The sequence below is a fragment of the Leptosomus discolor genome, chromosome 3, assembly GCF_034619465.1.
Source record: "Leptosomus discolor isolate bLepDis1 chromosome 3, bLepDis1.hap2, whole genome shotgun sequence".
Taxonomy (NCBI): Eukaryota; Metazoa; Chordata; class Aves; order Leptosomiformes; family Leptosomidae; genus Leptosomus; species Leptosomus discolor.
In genome coordinates, this window is record NC_141393.1 from 19219487 (window position 1) to 19242229 (window position 22743).

Sequence of the window (22743 nt, forward strand, 5' to 3'; positions counted from 1 at the left end):
GATGAGTATCATCTTGTCCCTAGGAGGGGAGAAGGACCCCAAATATACGTCTAAGCAGCAGCAGGAGCTTCCAGAGCTGTTTTTTTCAAAAGGGTTAAGCAGTCCATCAGAGAAAAAGGACTTTAAGAAATTATATTAAGAACAACAAAGAACAGCCAGGCTAATTCCACCACACATAATCCTGACTGATAACCTTAGCAAAGAGAGGGATTCATCTTTAAAGCAGTTTTCATTTCTTTCCTTCTCAGTCTGTTCCTGTAGTAGAGCTTTTCACACTGTTAAAATGTCTTATGTGGGTCCATATGTGTAGTTTAGCTTTCTAGCAGAAGGAACGGTTGTCTTTCTCACATCTCTCATGCTGAAGAAATATTTCTGTAAAATAATTTTGACTTTGGGAGAGAAATGGATCTCAAGCTCTGTGAAATTCATGCTGCATCTTTCCAACCAATTTGTGACAGTAAACAAGTAAGAATGTGGGATGGCTTGATGGCTTTAGCACAGCTGTAAACTTCTTCGGGGAGTATTTCTTGTAGCGTTTTATGAATCCCATTCACAAAACCTGCTTTATCAGGAAAAACCACTGGATTGGAGCCAGAGCCTTAGTCAAACTAATCAAGCCAAAGAAGGAAACTACAAGGGAACGGTTGAAACCAGCAGCAGAAACCCCTCCATGGCATTCTGAATCTGCAGAGACTGTAAACTCTTCATCTGCCTCCCAAAAACTGAAATACCAAGAGACTCAGGATAATAACTCTCAAGGGTCAAACTCTATGGAAGAGAGAGAGAACCCTGGGAGTTCTTCAAACAAAGGTAAGGCATGCCCAGCCTAAATTCATGAGCTGAACAGTATTTTTGGAAAAGAGATTTAAAAAGATCTTAAAAATATTTAATATGTAGGTTATGTTAATACTCCATCACATTATGTTTTATATCCCTTTTTTTAGTAAACTAAAAGTTTAGTAAGCAAAAAACCTCTGTAAACTAAAAAGCTGAGTAAACTAAAAGGGGGGGGTGTCTTTTTTGGTTTATGTTTGGTTTGTTCCTTTTATCTACTACTTCTGCCTTTGGCTCTTGTATATAGTTTCTTGGTTTGCCTGAATGTATTGCATGTTACTGAATAAGTTGGTGGAAATACTTAATTTACTGGGGTTCTGCAACAGAGCAGTTTAAAGTTGAACCATGTGATAACTATGATTCATTTAGCAACTGTTCTTCAGATGGGTAATAGCTGGTCTTACAGCCACTGCCAGGAGATGGCGCACATGCAAAAGAAATAACATAGAAAATGTTAATTTATTGTGATCTAATTATTTTGGAAGATACTGTGTTTTGACTTTGACTCAAACTAAGAATTTCTTGATGTAAAATAATGAAATGATTTTTTGAACACTCTAAGGTGGACGTAAGGAAGATGGAATGATTTTTTCTTCTGTTTAGTTAGGTCATACAGTCAATCAGGTATTCCTAATTATGGGAAATCAAAAAGAAAGTTCCTCAAAATAAATACTGTGATTTTTATTAAAAGTACCATATATCCTAAGCTTTGCTTATTCTATTGAGATCCCTCCTTCTGTCAGCTTCTATGTATGGCTCGTTGTCCTCCAAGAATACTTTTCAAGAAGCAGTTTTGAAATGAATCCTTAAATAATAGTTCCCATCTTCCCACTGGGGAGTGTGGGAAACAAAAGGGGAGCAGATGAGGAGGGTAGAACTGTTGTTATAAACTACTGCAAGTGCCTGTCTGGCTGACGTTTTTGTTTTGATTGGGTTTTATATTTCCATTTCTCCATTCTAATTCTTTGAGCTTGTTGATTCACTTAAAATAAAAATGCATGTCTTAGATCATCTGTGTGATTCCAGGAGATGTTAAGTGATTAACATGCATCCAGAGTTCAGCCTAGGAATTGGGGCTTGGGTTTCTGCAGAGCAAGGCCTTTACGGGGTGCCAGAGATAACAGAAAGTCTCTGAGGCTTCATTCTTTTTGATGTTACATGAAACATGCTTATGGTGAGCAGCATTACGATGATCTTATGTTGAGATGATGAGCATCAGTACTAAAGCCTAGAAGACATCTAGGAAATTTGAGTATATTGTCACCAAGTAACATGCACACCTGTTTGATTTTACTTTATTAAATAAAAACATTTTGGGTGATCTCACAGGAATCTTTTAATGGACATGCTTTTTTAGCAGATCATTAGCGTGTTTTATGTGTATGTGTTAATCTCTGCATTAATCTGAGTTAAATTAGCTATGCATTAATTAGTCCTCCACATATGTGTGTTAGTCTTTGTTTAGCCTTTTTTGTTTTTACTGGTTGTGTAGTCTTTAATCTGTTTTAAGACACTTGAAGTTTTATTTACAAGCTTTTTTTTACTTTTTTCTTCTTCTTTTTGGGATGCCTGGGTGATTAACAATTTAGCTGCGCAGCGCAAAAAGATTGCCTTTTTGAGAAGCAAAATCAAGGATAAAGAAAAGTCTCCTAAATCTCCATCGAACCATCAGTCTCTCTCTAATCGGCTCCGGTTCTGGTCTTCTTCCGACATCCCATCCTCTCCTAATGAACCTCTTTCTCTCCCAGAATTGGGAGATTTCTAACGCCTTCTCTTTAGCATTTAACTTAATTTATTTCTGACAAATATTTTAAAAAACCCAAAAAACAAACAAACAAACAAAAACCAAAAAAACAAAAAACAACCTTCACATGTCTTAAAAGAACACACACCTTGATAGAAACACTCAACATGTCTTTGCAATACTCTAAATACAAGCACAGATTAGTGAACGTGGACTTAAGTTTTCCTGTAGAAGATGAATCACTATTGCACACTGTGGATCATTTCTTCAATGCAGCACATTTTTAGGGGACCTCATGGCATACCATTTGCGTATGTATATTGGCTGTGATGCATGTTATAAGTAAGTGAACTTGCTACGCGCTTCAGTATTTTCTTGCAATCACATACTTGCATCGTGTCCAGTTAAAGTGTTGAACTGATTTGCTGTTGCTATGCTTTCTACAATGTTGGAGTCCTACTAAAATACACATCTAATACATGAGCAGTCTCAAATCCTGGAGATTTTTTCAATATTCTGTGCCACTAAATGCTAAAAATGACAATTTTTTTAACATTTTTGCTTTTAGATAGTCTAGCTTTGAACGTAAAGTGGAAGCTACTGGGAAAATTATTCTCCGCAAAGTGTCTTGACGTTTGCATTCAAAATTGCTTTTAGCAAGGTTTTACACTTCCAGCTATGAAAATTCATCTTGAATTGAGCTAAAATTTCAGTTTCTGCTGCTTCAGTTTTGACAGATTTTTTTTTTGGAAGAAGAAAGTAGATTTGTTCTCTTAAGATTGGGAATAACCTTCATCATGGATCCATTGCCCAGAATTCTTACTGCCTGATGGTCACGACCCTGGTGGCTTCTGAAGTGAATGTGTGGGTCCAGTCCCCACTCTGTGTTAGAGAAACGTATGCAGCACATGCAATACGCTACAGGGAGCTCAGCAGAGGTGCCAAAAGATCTCATCTCCCTTCTCAGTCTGAATATTGGCACTCTGTGGCATAACCAGGGACACTGGCACAGCAGCCTGTTGCTGCCCATTTTGGGACCTGAAGAGAGTTTGTCTCCAGGGCAATTGATCATTCTGGCATCTGTGTGTTAACTGCATCTACAAAGTCAATTAGAAATACAGGTTTGCATGCCAGGCTTTAGCCAGTAATTGCCCCTATGGGTGTGCCATAAACTTTAGTTCTGAAAGTGCCAGCCCTGTGCTATAGAACCCACGCAGACTGGGAGAAAACATTGTTTCTGAAGTCAGCTTCCAGGAATCATCTCAGATGACAGTAACCTGGTCCGTTTCTCTAATACAACTTTGCTGCTGCTCTGTGCTTTGAACTAACTGTCGGTCCATTGTCTCTGCAAGTTGTTTGTTTTGATCACTGCACTCTACTGTGCTTTCAGCATTTAGTTACTATTAGTAAAGCAAGTACTCCTTAGAAATATATATAAAACTAGAATCTTGCATCTCATTAAGGGTATTTCCTATAGCAAATTCTTTAAATTTCATTCTGTTTTATGTGTGCCTTAAAGCGTTATATTAGCATTGCAAGACGTGAATTAACCTACCCCATCACTAGGAAAGATGTCTTCAGCTTTCTGAATCTAAATACTCTAGCAGGTAGTTTTTGTTGTTCTCGTGCTAAGATCCCAGGAATTTCACTTAAAAATCATTGCACCAGAGCATCATAAGAGGAGCAGAGTTTTAGCCTTGTAGAGGCTGAGCTCTTGCCCACAGCAAAGATTTAAACCTGAAAGCAATTAGCTTAGTGTGCGGATCACGCTAGATAATTTCTAAATCAGCGTTATTTCTCTTTGAATAAGAGCGTGACTACTGTCGCTCTTTCCTTATTCTATTTTATTACTGAAATAAGTGCTTATAAAATGTACCTGCAAGAAATAATGTTATGGGAATTTCACACCTCACTTATCTTTTCTGCATTCATGTCTTGGCTCCTTTTCTTCCTCCTTTCATGGTAATTGTTGCATGTATAATATCAACCCTCCCACTGGCACTAAGCAGCCCTTGTCACTCCCACACTTTACAGAGAGCACACATGATTGAAAAACTGGTGGCAGAAATTTCCTATCCAATTCTGAACTGTTTATGGAAGAGCTTGCAAAACTGGTGCCTCTGTTGTGCAGTTTCTTTGTGCCTGCTTGTCATGTTTGTATGGGCAGATAAATACAAATCTCCTGATGTTATTTTTCGTTGACTGTTATTTATTTACCTCTCTCCACTCAGTGCTAATGGACCTAAAGCAAAAAAGGAATTCCCATCACGGAGGCAGCAATGATAACGTTGAAATCTCAGCAGACTCCGCAACAAAACACTGCTGTGTGGAACTGGGTCCCAGGACTTACTCGACCTCAGCTATTCATCTGAACACTTCCACCCCCATCTCCAGGCTCCAGAGCAGACCGAAAGGTGTGCAGTGTGTTTGATGTACCAGCTGTTAGTACAAGTCAGGCTACTTTGTAGTTCGTGCTTGGGTGAAATGTGGCTTCTACTGGTGTTCAAGCACAAAACCAAAGCACTAGTATTTCACTCCTACTTTATCTGCTTAATGGTTTAATTGATTAGACACAGGGTTTCCTCAGTCTTGTAATGTCATCGTCTTGGCAGACCACATTTGGATGGAAGTTCTCTCATGGTTCCCTGCCCACTGCTTCACAGCAGTGGTTAGATGGCTGCTCCTCCAGTGGCAGCTCTATAAAAGCCTCTTGATGACCTCAGTCTTCTACACTGCTAAAATGTGTTGGAGACTGGCCTGAAGGATTAACCTTCTTGTGTTTAATATTGCCTTTTAAGTTTTGTGCTCTTTTCAGGCTGTAATTCAGAAGATAATCTATGTGAGCAGTCCCCCGAGGTGGAGTTTGCAAGCATCAGACAGCACGGTAAGCTTGTGGCATGTACTAGTGCTCTGAATCTCTACGTAAGGCTTGTTTCATTGCATCTACGTGAACTGTTTGGAGCATTTTGGTTGATTAGTATGATAGAATGAGATGTAGTAACGCAACACCATTTTGGGAATGTGGGTCTAAGTACTTCTGGTTTTCTATTGAGAGGCTTTTAATGGACATTTGCCCAAAATAAATTTTCAAAAACAATGCTGACGTTGAGACGAGTTACATTGCTGCAGCAACAGACCCTTTAATACATGTCCTGCAGATTTGTTGCTGATCTTTCTGGACAATGTTCAATTCCTTCCTTAAGGGAGTGAATCAGCAATAAAAAAAAAATTTGGGGTGGGGACTGTGGATGCATGGTGGGAACACTGGTGCAGCAGCAGCAGCGCTGCCTGCTGAGAGATTCGTGGAAGGCTTAATTTGCAGGCTGGTTACCAGCTCCTTCCAAAGAAACAAACTGAGAAACAGACAAGAAAACTTAGTGTTGAACTTCTTCAGTATTTACATGACTTTGTTTATAGTTGCTGCAAAAGCAAAACATGGAACGTATCTCTTTGTGCAAAAAATAAGTGAGGAAAACAAGATAGATCCTGAACAACTTGACTTGAAAAATGAAGATGATTTCTACTCTGTCCAGACTTTGGCATCCTGTGTATGTTACGTTGTTAATATTTTCAAAGTGACTTAGTTGCACAGGTCCTATTTTCAGGAGGCAAACTGTAGCCAAGTGTTTAAGAGAATCAGAGGAACTTAAGATCTGTTTGTTCAATGCTTGCTTTGTGTTTTTCAGTGTCCAGGCCAAACAGTTTAGAGAGCAGTAGAAATGCTTCCAGCAGTAGTTCACCTCTCAATTTGAAAGGTAAAGCTTTTACAGCTGAGTTCTGACAAACAGGAAGTGAAATTCCATGAAACTGTGTGTGCAAAATGCTGTTTTCCTTCCAATTAAACTTGAAGACCGTTGTTTTGAAATGGTAACGATTATGCAATCTGGACATGGCTGTCTTGGGAATCAAAACTGCTGGCAAGAAGTGATTTTCCAAGATTGATTCTGGCAAGGGGTGGCGTTTAAGGCAGGCAGTTCAGTTTTGCTTCAGTCTGACTGGCATTGTGTCGTGGCAAGTATCAGGCCACTCTGAGACTCCTTTTTACAACAACAGGTCTCTGCTGTTCCTACTCGGTATACAGCTTGTGCATGGCATCAGTATGCTCTGGAGATTTGCTTTTCCTGAAATCGTGCATCCTTGAAGGATGCCAGGAGACCTGGCATTGTGGAAAAACCCACTCTCTGCTTTCCTGCTGCCAGGTTCTGGCGCTCAGATCACACACAGCCAAGACTGGGAGATCTCCTAGTGGCACAGAGGTGGTAAAGAGAGGCCCCCTTACTAATCTGAGTTAGTCCTCTTCTTTGGACAAGTAGTTGTGCTTGCTTAACACAGGGGCTCAAAGTATGTACTGCAAGACTGTTACTAGTCCCGATTTTTCAAAATTGTGACTGCCTTGAGTTCTGTGGAAGAAGAAAGTAAGGTCAAAAATGCCACGTAGTCTGTGTGGAAGTGGACCTGGATGATAAAGTTCCTACGTCAGTGAGAAATCTACTGAAATGAGGGAAGAACAGTGTCTTTAATGATATTTATGCTTCTCCTCAGGTTCCTTAGATCATATCCATGGTAGAACTGAGAGTCTCAGCAGTGAAGATATGGTTCCAAGCAGAGAGGCACCAGCCTTGCTCCGAGACACCTATCCCTTTCACCCTGCTTCTGCTGTCTTAAGCCCTAGCAGCAGGCATGAATCCTCCTCCCACAGGAATGGTTTGATCTCTTATGATACATCTCAACAGAGTACTCCATCCCAGTCTTACACAGGCAGGCAACGGTCTGCCTCACCTGGCAGTGAGATGGTAACTTTGGAAGAGTTCTTGGAAGAGAGCAACAGGCTGTCCCCACCAAGAGTAAGTAAATAGAGCTAGATAGCCCATCTCGGGTGTCAAAAAACTGTTCAAAGCTGACTCAGGGGAATGAGGACATAGGAAAACAAGGAAAGACAGTAAGATTCTTGTTTGTACACGTGGAACTTGCAGAGAGCTAACGAATCTTGCAAAATGAACGAAACAGTTCCAACTAAGGCAAGATTAACTTTCACACAGCACTCTGCTCATTTATTTTGGTGCATCAGCTGTGGCAAGTCAGGCACATAATTCACTGCAAGTACTATGTATTGGACTGCTGGGGCTTTTTAATATCAAACATTTGTGGTCAAGGTTTTGTATTATATTGTAAATTCTCAGCTCCAGGTATTTTTATTTGTGAAATGGTACATTTTCTGTGTAATTTTCAGCTACTATATCTGTAATTAGAAATTAAACCTAACAGTATTTTTCAATTGAAGTGAAAAATATGCAGTTATTAAAAATCATTGCCTAATCTGAAAGATACCATCAGTGCATTTGAGAGACAATATTTCTCTTGCCAAAAGAAGTTCTTGATGCTTTCACCGTGCTGTGTGTTTGTGTGCTGACTGGCACTGTTCTGTTGGTTCAAAGACTGCAAGAATATGCCACAGGCTGAAGTGGTTTGTCAGAAATGAAGCGTTTGTTTTCTAGATGGCATTTGTCTTTTACTGCTCAGACGTGCTGTACAGTAGTGAGGCAGTGCAGTGTCGAGCATGTTAATATCTTAGGAACAGTTCACTGATAGTGTAAGCGAACAGATGTTTCTGTTTCATGAATGCCTTGGTAACAGTCTTGAAATCAACAGAGCTGTACCATTTTATGGCATCGATAAATTCTGGTCCTTGAATTTTCAGAGCAATATTTAAATATACCTCCTATTCCCTCATTGCCCTAAATACAATTCTTAGCTTTTAAAGATTTTAAAAATTTGATTATTTTTATTTGTCTGTAACCACCTGACCATGTCTCCATTTTCATTCTTTCTGTCATCCTTGTCCCTTTTCAGCGTCGGCGCAGTTTAAATGAGAGTGAAATGATTTCATTGCACCAATTTCTGTTAGAAGCTGATGCAGTGTATCCCTCTTGCTACTCCCTATGTCCTTCCCTCCGTCAGGAACCTTCGCAGTCACCCGAATTGGTCCTCAGTCATTCATGTCCCGACAGCATGAGGCACAGAACAGGCAGGGGAAATAGGAGATCTACTTCACTGTATATCCCCAGGGTATTCGTTGTTCTTGCTCTGAAGGCAACAGCTCTCAATTTACAACAGCTTTTGCTAGCATATTAATACCTGCGAAAGCGTACTGTAACTCTTAGCTGTTATTTTAAAGGCTGCCAGATCACTTGCATTAATTGCTCATGAAGTATTTCCAGTGCTTGTTCATAAACATGCGTGTTTTTAAGGACTAGTCTTTCTGTAACGTTAATGTGCGTAACAAAAGTTTAAAGTGAAGTTAAAAATAACCCTAACACTTTAACAGTTAGTTAGGCATAGAAATCTCCCTGCTGCACTATTACCATTGATGGTGTTCACTTCTAGCAAACGAATTTTCTGACTGCAAGAAACGTTTGGAATGCTAGTGAAATGAATATATTAAGCTTTAACATACTCCCTGGAGAAGAGTAAAGAAATAAATTCCATGAGCTTGTTTCAGCACGTTTTTTATAAAGACAGCATGTCTCTTAACTGTTCTGAGCATGTCTCGTACTAATAGTGCAATGACAGCTGATCAGGTAGCACCATTTTTGGGTTGCATGGACCATCCTCATGAAATACTCATTATGTATTTTCTTCTACTGCCAGGTTAATTGTCTGACTTGAAATTTGCAAGTTAATTGTGGGCAAGCAATAATTTCTCCATTTTTGTAATGATTTTTTTCATTATATTGTACATGCAGCTTTGCACATGCAGTATTGTACACGGTGTGTATTGACTGGGAGAGGTGAGGGGCATCAATGGAGAAGCGGTGAAACTTTCTTGTAACGTTAGCACATTTCCCAGAGCTAGTCTCTCCTGTTATATCCCTGAAGTTACATCAGAGTGATATCCAGATGAACTGTATTCTGGAAGATGACAGACCATTATTGGTACCTGCTGATACCAATGGCTGTCATTAATGTGATACTGATGTTAGAGTGACAGTGACTGATGTGAAAGGAAGCAAAAGAGCTACTGCCCAGGTTGCAATTGAGATTAAATTTTTTAAATTTAAGACAATTAATCTGTCAAACAAGGCTGTCATCGTCTAATTATGATGAGCATATTACTACTTTATTTGTGTTTATACCTGCTGTAAACATTTATATCTTCTGTTCCCCACTTTAAATATAAAATCTATGGTTGTATTTGGGTTGAATTAATTGGGAAGGAAGATTGTCTGAATACAAAGCTCTGCATGATTCCTTAAACAAAACTGTTGTCATTAATGTGGTATGTGCGTATTGTCTCACACCAGGACACCTCCAGTAACAGAGATGACTTGCTCAGTGATTACTTTAGGAAAGCAAATGAGCCTTCGGTTACTGGGAACCTGCTGGTTCAGCCATCCAGAAAGGAAGCTGCTAAGATGCCCAGTAGTCTTGTTGCTCCAGCTGTAAAGACGACCATCGCCAATGAAGAAGGAAGAGGGGCTAAGCCTGGAAATTACATGAAGCCAAACCTCAGACAAGTTGAACCTGAGCCTCTGGCAAACTCCCAGGGGTCCCTTAAGCTTCCTCACACACCGCAGCACCAGCCTACTAGTGGGATGCGGCAGATGGCACAGCCTCAGCAGCCTGGAACCGTGAGCAGGAGGAGTACGTCACTGAGCAGGGCATTTAGCTTAGCCTCTGCAGACCTCCTCAGAGCCACTGGCCCGGAGGCATGCCAGCAGGAGAGCCCTCAGAAGTCATCGGCAGAGCTGCGTGGGGGCAAAGATGCTGTCAGTCAGACTGGTAGGGCTTCTGGGCCAACGAGCTCCCAGGCAACCTTGAGAGAGAGGCCACAGTCTGCAAAGGTGGCAGGTTCCTTGCAAGGCGTCGATTCCCGCTGTCGGCAGCTTGACACGAGGCGCCTTTCCCTGGCACCAATGAAGGATGAGAGGCCGCTGTCCTTCCATCAGTTCTCTGCCTCACCCACTGCATCCACCAGCAATCTGAACGTGCAGCAACAGGAACGTGTGAACCCTGGGCAACACTACTCACCCTCATCACACACTCCTAAAGTCAGACCGAAGCCAGACCCTCGTACTGGGGAGGTGGCCACAGTGGCCCCTGCCAGAGCTGTTTCCAGCAGCGCTGAGGGAAGTATTTCCCTAGGGCAAGGCCAGGGCGATGTCCTGCTGACCAAGTGCCAGGGTAAGCTGCCAGAAGGCAGCGCTGGGGCAATGGAGGAGCCCGTGAGAGGAAGCGGCTTCAGTAGCACTCCTGGGTCTCCGGACCCTCAGGGGGATCAGCAGACAGTTTGGTATGAGTATGGGTGTGTGTAACCCACGGATGCAGCTATAGTAGCATGTGTGCTTGACATCGCTGATGTCCAGGTAGCGTTTGGCTAGACGCTGTGCCAGGTCTTAAAAGGCGTTACCTGCATGCTGCTCTGAGTGTTCTCTGGGAACTGTTTTCTAGTTGGACAAAGTACGATTAAGAGAAACAAGAAGCAAAACCCCAGCCCTTCTTTTGACACTGTTGTGCCTACAACAAAGTGGAAGCCTGACCTAAGCTCACAGCAGGCTTGGCATCTGCTTCTCACAGGTGCTGAGCATTCCACACTCCAGGAGAAACTTATCATTGCTGCACTGTGCACCTCTTCTACCTGCATTAAAGAAGTTTTACAGGTCGTGTGTGTGTTGAACCCAGCCCTGCCATTGATAAATTACTTGACCATACTGAAAAGGTCATGTAAAAGCCAAACTTCTCCCTCAAAGATGGAACCATGTGCTTGGCTTGAGTAGCTTAAAGAGAAGGCTGAAGAGAAGCATGTGGCTTTAGCCATAGATCTGTTAAAATAACTTGGTTTTGCCACAGGCACATTTTTATAGAGGTAGTGTGTAGACTTCAAGGGTCACACCTTGACCTTCCCCACTGGGACTGTGTAAACACAGAGAGGCCAGTGTAGTTACCCCACTGCCTTCACTATAGCTGCAGCTCAGTGGATCCTTGACTCTGCAAACCAAGTGGTGCTGCCTTTTGAAACTTGTTTTATCTTTTATACAAACACTGGAACTAATGCAGTCTTTCAGGATAGGTGCCATTTCAATTGCAAAAGTGGCATCTCATGTACAAAAGCGTCTTGTAAGTATGTATATAAGAAGCTCAAGTATTGTATAGGAGTGCTGTGTAAATTGTATTATTACATCCTTGTGTGTGTGACAGCCCACATGCTAAGCGATATGTGGTATTTTGTCTCTTAGAAATCCTTGTTTATGTCTCCAGGAACTTTGCTCAGTATAGAAAGCAAAATAATTTTGTATACATGTGAAAGAAATATACTTTAAAAATCTATTTATGTGCAAAGGCGTTCCTTGTATGTTTCTGTCCAGAGTGTCATCAGCTGCTTATGTATATATGATCAAATGTGTACCTTTATTTCATGATTGTAAAGCTGTTTTTCTTGCAATAGACTAAATCCTTAAAAAAAATAATACTTGTTTTGCTGGTTCTGATTTAATGTAGTAAAAGCTAAAACTGATTCATCTGAGGATGTTTTTGTTATCTAGTATGTAGTAATCCCATTCTGGAAACGACAAAATTGTTTATAATAAAGATTAAATAAAACTAGATGGATGCACTTTTTATTCCTTGGAAAAAAAAAACAAACCACAATTCGTTGTGCTGGATGGAGATCTGTGTGCAACAGCTTTGTATAAGCCTCAGTACTGATTTGCATCTCTGTGTGGCAGAATTGTTTTTGGTTTTATAATGTTGCCACAGAAGACATATTGGAAATCTTTGTTTTATCGTAACTTTCTTACTGAAGACTTTAGGAGCGTTGATCATGCAAATTAAATGACTTCCAGGTCACTGTAGAATCAGACCATTAGATTTTTATGCTTCTCTGACCACTTTGGACAGTGCCAAGCACACTGTCAATTTTGACCTAGCTTGCATCTTGTACAGTCGTGCTTAACTCTCAGGATGCCTTGCAAAAATGAGAAATTACTCATCTTTGAATGTAAAGAGAATGGCAAAAGGAACTTTTTGCCTTCTCTACTATTTTGTGAACTGTAGTTGTGCAACAATTTTAAAATTATGTGATATATAGCAATTTTAGAACATATTGAGTGTTTTTGGTAAACTGAAATTCTTCCAGAAATTCCCTCTCAGCATTGATTCTTGGCCGGATCACTAAAGGTGAAAGACTGGTGTTTCTCCCTTGTTCCAGCTCCTTTTTGGAGGTTTTTTTTGCCCTGAAGGCTGGAGTGCTGAGGAATTGATCTATGAGTTGTCAGTTACTGTCGATCTGCTTTTGCTATAAATACCTACTCAGTCACTTGCACCTTAGTTGTTGTTTTCTGAGTTGTATTTACAATTATTTACTTTCTCACTTCTAGTGAGTTTGAATAAAAATGTGCTTAATACTTACATAGTACATTTAAGTATGAGATCATTTTAAATACAGACATTATAACGTGGAACAACTGTTGACACACAATGCTGTGGCACTTGGGCCTTCCTGAGAAGGTTAAGGTAAATTTTGGTATAGGTGCCTGTCCTGCCATGGCAGGTGCAGTCATTTTGCAGTCTGCTCGATTCATTAAGTGTTTTCAACTCTTCTTTGATAATGTGGTGGCTCCCAGGTCAGTGTGCTCCCACCGTGTGCTGCACAATCGGGTAAGAAATGGGGTGAGTGGGAGAGCAAGGCCTGCCCGGAGCTAAGGTGCTGCTACTTTTGGCCTTTCTGGGGTGCCCAGAGCAGTCGTAGGTAGGACAAATGGGTGTTTCGGTGTGTGAAAGCTAGCATGGGAGAGAAGTCAGTTGTGTTGAGAGAGAGAGAGATAGTAGTCAGCAAATCCTGCCGCCTTTGTGCTGGAGGAGCTGGGCAGGTAGAGCTGCTGCGAGGCACTGGCTCGTGTGGGCTGGTGGGAGCTGCCGGGAGAGCTTTTTCTGTGAGGGGAAAGCGGAGGGGGCAGAGCTGCCAGACCGTTTCAAGCTGCTCGATTCCTCCCGAGAAGAAAAGGGGAACTGTGATGAAATAGCGGCTGTTTCGATTTGCACAACTTTGAAGGGTAGTGAGACCTGCTGTGCGTGGGCAGGCGGCCGGGCCTGGCCGTGGGAGTGCAGCAGCAGGCTGGCGAGCGGCTGGCTGCGGTACCAGCCACTGGTACCTGTTGAGCACCAGGGAAAAGGGGTGTCTCTCCGTAGGAGCCCTAGGCTTTGGCACACCAGCTTTTCCCAGCTCTGTGTGGCAAAGGCCTTGTAGGGTGCTGGTATTTCCTGACATGGGGGAAGCCTGTGCTCTCTGAAGATTGCGAATTATGTGTGCTAAGTAGTGCTGTGAATGGTTCCAGACGTAATACTTCAAGTAATATTGTTCAATAATGGCATGCCTCAGCTTATATATGTGGCTCATTAATTCTCTAGATCATGTTTTCTATTCAAGGACAGATTTTTGAAGGGGGTCCCATCCCGAGGAGGCAGCTAAGTTGCTGATAGGTTTCTGGGAAAGCCAAGGGGCTGTGCCTTTGGCAACACCCGCTCCGTGCAGCGTGCTCAGACTCTGAAGTCAGTGAAGCTCTTTGACAGGAGGAAACAAATTTTGCTTAAAATTACACACACTGCATTATGATGGTATTTCTTGCAGTAAAAGAAACGGCTGCTGTGGAAATTCCTTCTAGGGAGTTGTGTGTTCTGCAGTGACAGTGTCTCCTTACCAAGAAATCTGAAGCCCAGGTCCTTTACAGAGACACCATGTCACGGAAACCTTTTTTATATGAGATGCTCTTCAGCTGCTCCTCAAACTTGGGAGCTGACTGTGAAGTGAACAGACCTTTTCTGGTTTCAGTCAATGGAGTTCATAACAAACCTCAGAAAAATAAAAAAAAATAGAATTTACTTTTTTCTGTAATGAGGGAAGTTCCAAGTGTAAGTGCATTGTAAAAATGGCAACTGGCTAGCACTTAGTTAGAAAAATGATGCATCAGGAAACACCATGTGGTTGGAAATCATTTCCAGTCATCCAGATGTTTGGGGGCATATTAGAAGTTCAGCCAAAGGTAAGTGACTTTGAGACAGAACATGGAAGAAATGCTGCAGAAATTGTTAATTCATGACAAACATCTACAACCTGGATGTTAAATGGAACTAAAGAGATCAACACTTTTTCTTTTTTTTTTTTTTTTGTTAAACGTGAACCCAGCTGTGCTGAGAGCATTTGAATTGTGGTTTTGCATTTTTAGATGAAAGTAGGGGGGAAAAGCCACATCAGTAGTGGTAAGCTTCATCAAAAATTTTATCCTAATAATTGCTTCTCTGCCTATCAGACTTGTGAAGTATCAGATCCTAGCAGCACTGGAGTTGTTCAAGGCAAGGTGGAAAACTTGAGAATGTTTTTACAAATCACTGGTACCAGGCAGGATTAAGCTGATCTGACAGCGAAGAGTGAAATAGCTCAGTTACTAAAAATAGCAAATGAAGTTATCATTCTGCAGGGTTGCTAAACTGGAGAAATAGACTGGACCATGAAGGTCTATCTGGAAAGCTGGTACTAGAGGCTGCCATAAGAACTAAGAGAGAATGGCATCAGATGGAAAGTGGTGAAAAAAATTAGGATTTAAGAGAGTACTGGCAGGAATTTAAGGTGACTGGGAGAAGCTATGGCAAGTTTTGTGTGAAACTTAAGTGTTTTTCTAGTCACACGGGTTTCTTCAAAAGTGAAGAGAACGGTAGACAATAGAGAGCTACTGTTCAAAACCTTCTCAAATGAGAAAGTCCTTAAAAGGCTAACTTGGGTCCTAAAAACAGTGAAATGAGTATTGAAGTGTGACATGAAGTTGAGGTTAGTTCATATTTGGAGGGTTGTGAAGAATCCCATTGAAAAGTAACATGGATGAGTGAGCACTCAAGTGGCAGACTACCTGTGCTTACCCATGCTGAAGCTGTGGAAGGGACAGTTTATTGTCTGTTGGAGTTTTTTGGGGGGGGCTGTGGAGGAGCAAAATTGCTTTTTACTGACAACAAGGCATTGAAAATGTGGTTATTCCACAGAAACTAGGAACCTAAAACATGTCCAAAACAAAACAATGCCATGGAAACTAGCATCAGTTCTCTATCATTCCCAGATGCTGTTCTGATCAGCTCTAGTTAAAATACTTGCATGTTTTTAACCAAAGATTATCATAACTGAGGATTCTGTAGCTGATGGTGAGGCCATGCCAAAGTACGTAATGTGTGTTGCGTACCAAAACGAGGAAGGGCAATAGATCTAAGCATGGGTGTTAGCCTGTGAAAAGCGTGTGCTGCACAGAGGGGAAACAGAAGGAGCCCAGCTCCCTCTTCAGTGAGTGACACCCTATGGTCTGATCGGAAAGTCATGCTAAGGGAGAGAGTGCTTAGGAAGGGAAAAATGAAGCTATAGGTGAGATTCATTGCACCAGGCTCTTAAGAAATCAAACAGATTAATATCATAGTGGTTTAATGCTTTTGATTTATGGTATGAGATAGTTTATGGGAGAACTAAACAGCCTCTGCTTTAAGAAAGCATCATCAGGTACATTTTAAGAGGCTCCCCCTCCTCTCCAACACCGGGCACTGGCTACCTTTGGATTTGGGATGAAGCTGGGCTACCACACTAGAACAGTGGGCACTTTCTCCATGTGAAAATCCCTGAAATTTGCAAGTCAAAGGTCACCTCACTCACTTTTTCAACAGTTAGCATGCTCTGGAAGTGCAAGACACATTAATGGCTAGTAAAACCATTTGGGAACACACTGCTAAGGGAAGAACATGAGAGTTTGAGAAGGATATTCCAGCTGGAGAAGCACAGCTCCCCAGCGGACTACTGAGGCATCTCTAGAGACTTGCATTGGAGGGAAGAGGGAGTTTTCTGCAAGAAGTGAGTGGGAAAGTATGTCTGTGAAGGACCGATGTGAGCTTTTTGTAGTGCTTCCAGTCTGATTGTTTTACCATTTGGCAGGGTATTTTGAAGGTTGTGGGATGTGGAAATCTGTGTTCCCTTACTGCTTTAAATACATCTGACCAAAATGATCCCATTCTTGTTAAGCACGTGGAAAATGCTTCCCTGCACCTTTGCAAGAGGGTTTTTTTTCCCTCGTTATCCAAAACTTGGAATTTACATGTGTGTGTGCTGTGACCCCATAAAATACCTAATCCACAGGTGTGTGTTTCAGAGCTCCTGGTTACCTGGGGATGTTCAGCTGCAGCATCTCAGCCTTCTTCAGAGATGGAAAACTCCCAATCAGTTTGAGAATGCTGCTGTTAGGACCCTTTTGGCTGTTTGTGAGTGGAAGTAGAAGAAATACTGAGAATTGGGGCAATGTCTGTGAAAGGAGAATCTTGGGAACTTTTTTTTAAAACTACAGTCCTCTGAGTAAGGATTGCTTGCTCATAGCAGTGCAAAAGCCTGTCAGAGTTTAAGGAGCATCTGGACGACACTCTTAGTCATATGGTTTAGTTTTAGGTAGTCCGGCAAGGAGCAGGGAGTTGGACTCGATGATCCTTATGTGTCCTTTCCAGCTTGAGACATTCTGTGATTCTGTGAAAAAGCAAATGGAGAAAACAGGCAGGCACAAGGTGTGTGGGGTAGACCTTGTATCTATTTAGTTGGGATTTAACTAAAATTAAGCTAAGGTTGGTAACCTTCAACTTCCTCAGTCTCTTGAGCTTGCTCACAGCTTTTTGGATCCATAAGTAAACAAGACAAAGGAGTAGAATACTGAATTCAGAGAGCTGTATTAACAGCATTGTGTAAGCAGAAGGACTGTGCAGCTTACGTGCTCCATTTCTGATTTCTGTTAGAACTCACAGCTGTCTTGTAAAGTTGTTTGTCCTCCATGTAGACTAGTTTTAGATCAGTTAGGGCACAGTTTAAATCGGCATCTGCTCATGAGGACACCAGTACGTCCACACTCCAGAATGCAGCTTCGGTACCTTCATTGACACAAGGACCTCTCTGCTGTTGCTACTTTCTCTTACTTATGTTTCTACGTAGTAGTATTTTGCTCCTGGATGGCTGAGGCTTAAAGGAGGTAGGTAATGTTTGTTTGATGGAGAACAATGTACTTTTAATGGTTTAATATGCGCTTAAAACCACCTTTCCAAAGAACATCCACATGGTGTGTTAGCAAAAAACTTTACATGAAATACGCAAACAAAGGAGCCTTCTTAGGATCAGAGAATTATTAGGTTGGAATAGACCCCTAAGATCATCAAGTCCAGCCATTGGCCTAACACCACTATGCCCACTAAACCATGCTTACAAGTGCTATATGTTTTTTGAACATCTCCAGGGATGGTGACTGCACCACTCCCCTGGGCAGCCTGTTCCAATGTTTGACCACTCTTTCAGTAAAGAAATTTCTCCTAATGTCCAATCTAAACCTCCCCTGGTGCAACTTGAGGCTGTTTCCCCTCATCCTATCACTAGTTACTTGGGAGAAGAGACTTGACCTCCACCTCACTACATCCTCCTTTCAGGCAGCTGTAGAGAGCGATAAGGTCTCCCCTCAGCCTCCTCCAGACCAAACAACCCCAGGTCCCTCAGCCGCTCCTCATAAGACTTGTTCTCTAGACCCTTGATCTTGCTAGATCCTGTCCTACAGCTCAGATAGTGCAACCAGCTACTGCAATCGGGCCAAGCCACTTTATCTCCAGCACTTTTCCTTCCTTCATGACTTCTCCTCTTCAGCACTAGAGACCTGTCTGTTATTCAGCCCAGAGTGTTATCTTTAACTGTTTCCTTCCCTTGAGCTCACTTTTTGTACCCTGTTTCCCTCTGGGTCTAGTTCCAACTTTCTCTGCTCTTTCCATGCCCGCTTCCATTGCTAAAGGTTGTATGAGCCACCTCTCACGTTTTTGCCATTTTATCTTGCTGTTGTCATGTCTTTGTACCTCTCCAACCTTGCCAGACTCTGTTACGCTGTCACATTCTCAAGTCTTGAGGTCAGTTTGTAGTCCTGATCTCCATACCTGTTCTCAGTGCTTTCTGATGCTTCCTTAGCTCTTCTTCCACTGTTGTCTGAAACATTCCCCACACTCCTTTGCCTCATCCTTGCTCATGCTGCTCAAACATTTTGCCCAAACACACCAGTGCCATCAGTTCAAGGGGCCTTTCCTCCCTCACATCCCTCCACAGTGACACCACGGTCACTGTCTTCTCATTGTGTCTCTTCCCTACATCTTCTTTTGGCTCATTTGCATTGCTCCATTTCGCTCTGTGTTTGTGACAAGTGATGGCCAAGCCATGTGCTACAAACCACTGTGGGTATTTGTGGAGCAGAAAATGCATGTTTGCATGAAGTCTAGAGCCAGTCTTGTTTTCAGTTTCAAAATCTACTTATTAGCTGTTGAGATATCTTTCGAACATTTACTCATCACAATAAATACAGAATTCTGCTATCTGTAGCAGGATTTTAGTGCCAGATCTTAAAATGATTTCTAAGCTTGTTTGTTATATGTTTTAGGACCAGCAGATATCTTTGGTGGTTAAAATTCAGTAAGAATTTGTTAGCCCTTAAAAATACTAATAGGATGATAGATGCATTTAAGAAGGTCTGTATCACTTTTTGCATATTGAGGCAATATTGTTCCTGTTTAGTCTTTAAGTATTTTTAACAATATGAGTTTTCATATAATTTTCATTGTTTCAGAATTTCCTTCCTTGCTTATTTTGGCTTCTTTAATTGAAAAAATCTTGAATTCCTGAAGCCCAGTCCTATTACCCACAGGCAGCTCTGGTGAACACAGATCCTTTTCCTTGTTTATTTAACGAGCCATATCAATGGTAACAGAGTCCTGTTTGGCAGATCCTGAATTCCCTTCAGTCTCCCACCCTGTCCTATAGGAACACGTGCTTTTTTCTTCTTACGTAATCAGGCAAGTGAGTGAAAACAGATACTAACAAGACTTCATTGGATCAGATTTCACCCACGTAAAGTTTTGTAACTAAAATCAAAAGAAATGTTCCCTTCATGTGCTAAACTCTAACAGGTTCTCTCTGTTTAACAGACAGTGTTTATCAGGAAAAGGAGAGTATACTTACAAGCAAATTAAATCTGAAAGTGAGAAGAAAAGCAAAAAGTGAACAAACTCAGTAACTCCAGTTTATTGTTTTTAGCACGATATCTTTGTAGCAATGTTTTATGGGAAGCATCAGAGTCTGGAGAACTGTACATTCATACTTTGACTGACCATCTACTGCAGTTACTGAAGACCAGGGACATTTTTGTCCTTGAAGTGTTAGTTCAAGGGCATTTAGGCCCCATCTTCCCCACTGCATTGGGGCACTGGCATATGGACCACCTTATGTCCACAGTTGTTCTCAAACTAAAATTCCTAGATCCATGCTAGTAGAGGGAAGAGCAGCAGCACAGGAGTTGAAGCCCACATGGCTATCCATCTTGAAGAACTCCACTTATCTGTGACCAACCTTCTTTTCCATATCTGAACAGAAGTTCACACATGCATTCATAGTAGGTCCAGCTGGTTACTCCCAACATATCCACAGTCATCCATGTGTCCTTCATGCAACCAATAGTTGCAAGGCCGCACATCAAAGCCAGTATGTCTTTAGTGGCATAATAGCTGGGTGAAGGATGAATTCAGTCTGTTGTTCTGCAGATAGCAAGAACGAGAGAATATTCTAGCCTGGACTCTGGAGTAGCTGTGATGACTACAAATGATTTCACTGCCCCTGCCTCCTAGATTTTGACAAAACTTCTTATTCATTCTGATAGTCTTTGCATAGAAATTCCTGCATTCTCAACTTCCTTTGTGTCTGTGTCTGTGTTGTTCAGTAATGTGAAAAGAAACAGGCAGAGCTCCTGAATGGCTGTGTAGTATATTCATATCACTTCACTCTTCACTCTGCAAGAGTGAGGCCTTTCTCCCTTTATAGGTGAAGGGGAGTACCAAGTACCTGCAGCTGTACTGCAGGGGCTTACTCTAGGACAAGCCAACTTGTCCTCTACAGGTCCTCAGTCCTCTGCAGATGATGGCTGGTAATCCACACCCAACCACTGTACAGTATTAGTAGGGCCCCACGTTCAGCCACATGAAGCCCATTTTCCATTTCTAGACTGGGAGAAGAACAGAAGAGAAAATAGGAGAAGAACAGATAAAACAAGATGCATGGGCTGCAGCGAAACCTGCAGCAGTGTTCCCTCTTGTACTGGCAGCTGTTTCATAGGCACCCCTCAGTGCAGTGCAAGAGCTGGACCTGCAAGGGCTCTAGAAATGGTACCAGGACAGAAGGAAGAGCAGTAGCAAGTCCTTGTTTCTCAGCTACACAAAATGGGAATGTCTGTGTGGATTATCACTGCAAAAGAGAGATATTGTTTATTTTCCTCCTATCCTCACAAAAATGGCTGCTTGAAAGGATTTAAATCAACTGTCATAGGAAAGTTGACCCTTATAGGTAAAGCATAGATCATGTAATTGGAATTAAATGGAGTCAACAGTGCCAGAAAAGGCCTCCGCTGAGATATGTTGAGAAGAATGCTGATGACTGGAAATGAGACCAACGTGAGTGAGCAGAGTTCTGGAAAACGTGGTCTGTGAAGAAGACTGAAAAAATGGGCTTGTTTAGTCTACAAAAAAACGTTTTAAGAGGGACAGCATTACTAGTCCTGAGACATTTAAATGATTAGCATTGTGAGAAAGCTAGCAATAGACTATTTTTCATATCCATTCACAGAAGCACAAGAAAAAATTTAATGAATTGGAAACATGGAAGACTAAGATTTTTATGTTAGTGCAAGACTTTTAAGCCGCACATTGCCAGAAGAGAGGCATAATCTTCCTCAATGGCAATTTAAGAGAAGAAGCTAAGGCTTGGAGGAGATAGTCCAAGTTTCCTTATTGGGCCTCTGTCAAAGGAGATGGTCTAGATGACCTCCTTCCTGCTGCATTTCTGTGGCATCTGCAACATTTATAGCACCAGTTTAGCTCTATTCCTGTTGAAGCTTGCTGCTTCTGGTTCTGACACATGCAAGCCAGGAGCTATTCAATTCAGTGCAGTTACTTAATCATCACACACATTAAAATGATTTGACCCAAGTGAGCGAAAAGCAAGAATTGCCACTTGTACTGAATAATAACTATTTGTCAGCTTTAATAGCTGCTGTATAAATCATGGAGATAAGAGGCTACAAAAACTGTCATTTCTTTTCATTTTTAGAGTTTTAAATACAGCCCAACATGCAGTTACTAAGCATGTATGATGGAGGTTGTGGTCTGCAACAGACACTGTTCTGCCTCCTTGGAAGTGACAAGGGCAGGTGACCCAAACCACTGGATCCCTTTATTTTAGCAAACTGCTTTACAGCATGTGTGTGCTGAGACAAGCAATATAGAATGGCCAGGTGAACAAAAAGCAAACCAGGATTTTTCTGGAGTTTATTTTGCTCTCTAATTTTTGAAAAGGAGGTTTGTGGAAGTGACTCTGCTCCACTTGCAAGGCCTGATTTACCAGCTGTGCTGGTCAGGCGCTGCCTTTTTAGCACACTCTGATAACCAAGGCTCTGGCTCTGCTTTCCGGGTATTCTAGTCACCTGTATCTAACATCTGTCTAACACATCTTTGAGCATATTTGCAGTTCAGCATGATGGAGGATTGTAGCCAAGGTGGGAACTAGGAAAGAACTAGGAAACTTCCACCGGTGTCTCTGCTTTCCCTGGCACCCAAAGGGGTAATCACTGTCTGTGGGTCTTCTCAGGACTTGTTCCCCATCTGCAGCCTGGACCCTGCAGGAGGTGGAAATGCTTTCTCGACAGCCACCAATGAGTCCTGTATAGGAAAGTGATCTCTGCCCCTGTCAGGCTCTTGGGGAAGGCAAGTAGTCCAATATAATGCCCTGTCGCAACTTGTTGAAGAGTAGTGCACATTTTACTAAAGTAGTAACTGCACTTCGTTTTCTTAGTATCATCTTTTATAAATTCTTTAATTCTAATAAAAGACCTGTGATATCCAAGGGTACATAGCTGTGGATTAAAAGGCACTGGAACACATGTTCTACTTTGCTTCCTGAAAGGTCCAAGTCCGTGTGATTTTCTTAATATATGTGTTCTTATACATAAAAATACATATAAATACTAAATAAATAATAAATACTAAGTGAGTGCTGAATAAAAATAAAAACCAACCAACCAAAACAAAATGAAGGAGGGAGC

The 22743-nt window shown here is 41.7% G+C and overlaps 1 protein-coding gene across 2 annotated transcripts in view; it reads left to right on the top strand.

Annotated features, from left to right (window-relative positions):
* CCDC88C (coiled-coil and HOOK domain protein 88C) overlaps nucleotides 1-10890 on the top strand; it is a 99516-nt gene extending 88626 nt beyond the window's left edge. The window contains exons 25-31 of one of the 2 annotated variants that reach the window (XM_086461994.1): nucleotides 572-810; nucleotides 4810-4992; nucleotides 5394-5462; nucleotides 6265-6333; nucleotides 7121-7422; nucleotides 8429-8644; nucleotides 9880-10890. In XM_086461994.1, coding sequence (XP_086318120.1) covers nucleotides 572-810; nucleotides 4810-4992; nucleotides 5394-5462; nucleotides 6265-6333; nucleotides 7121-7422; nucleotides 8429-8644; nucleotides 9880-10890 — 2089 coding nt within the window. The remainder of the gene's footprint in view (nucleotides 1-571; nucleotides 811-4809; nucleotides 4993-5393; nucleotides 5463-6264; nucleotides 6334-7120; nucleotides 7423-8428; nucleotides 8645-9879) is intronic. The other variant, XM_086461995.1, reaches the window with a different exon arrangement.
* The last annotated feature ends 11853 nt before the right edge of the window (nucleotides 10891-22743 follow it).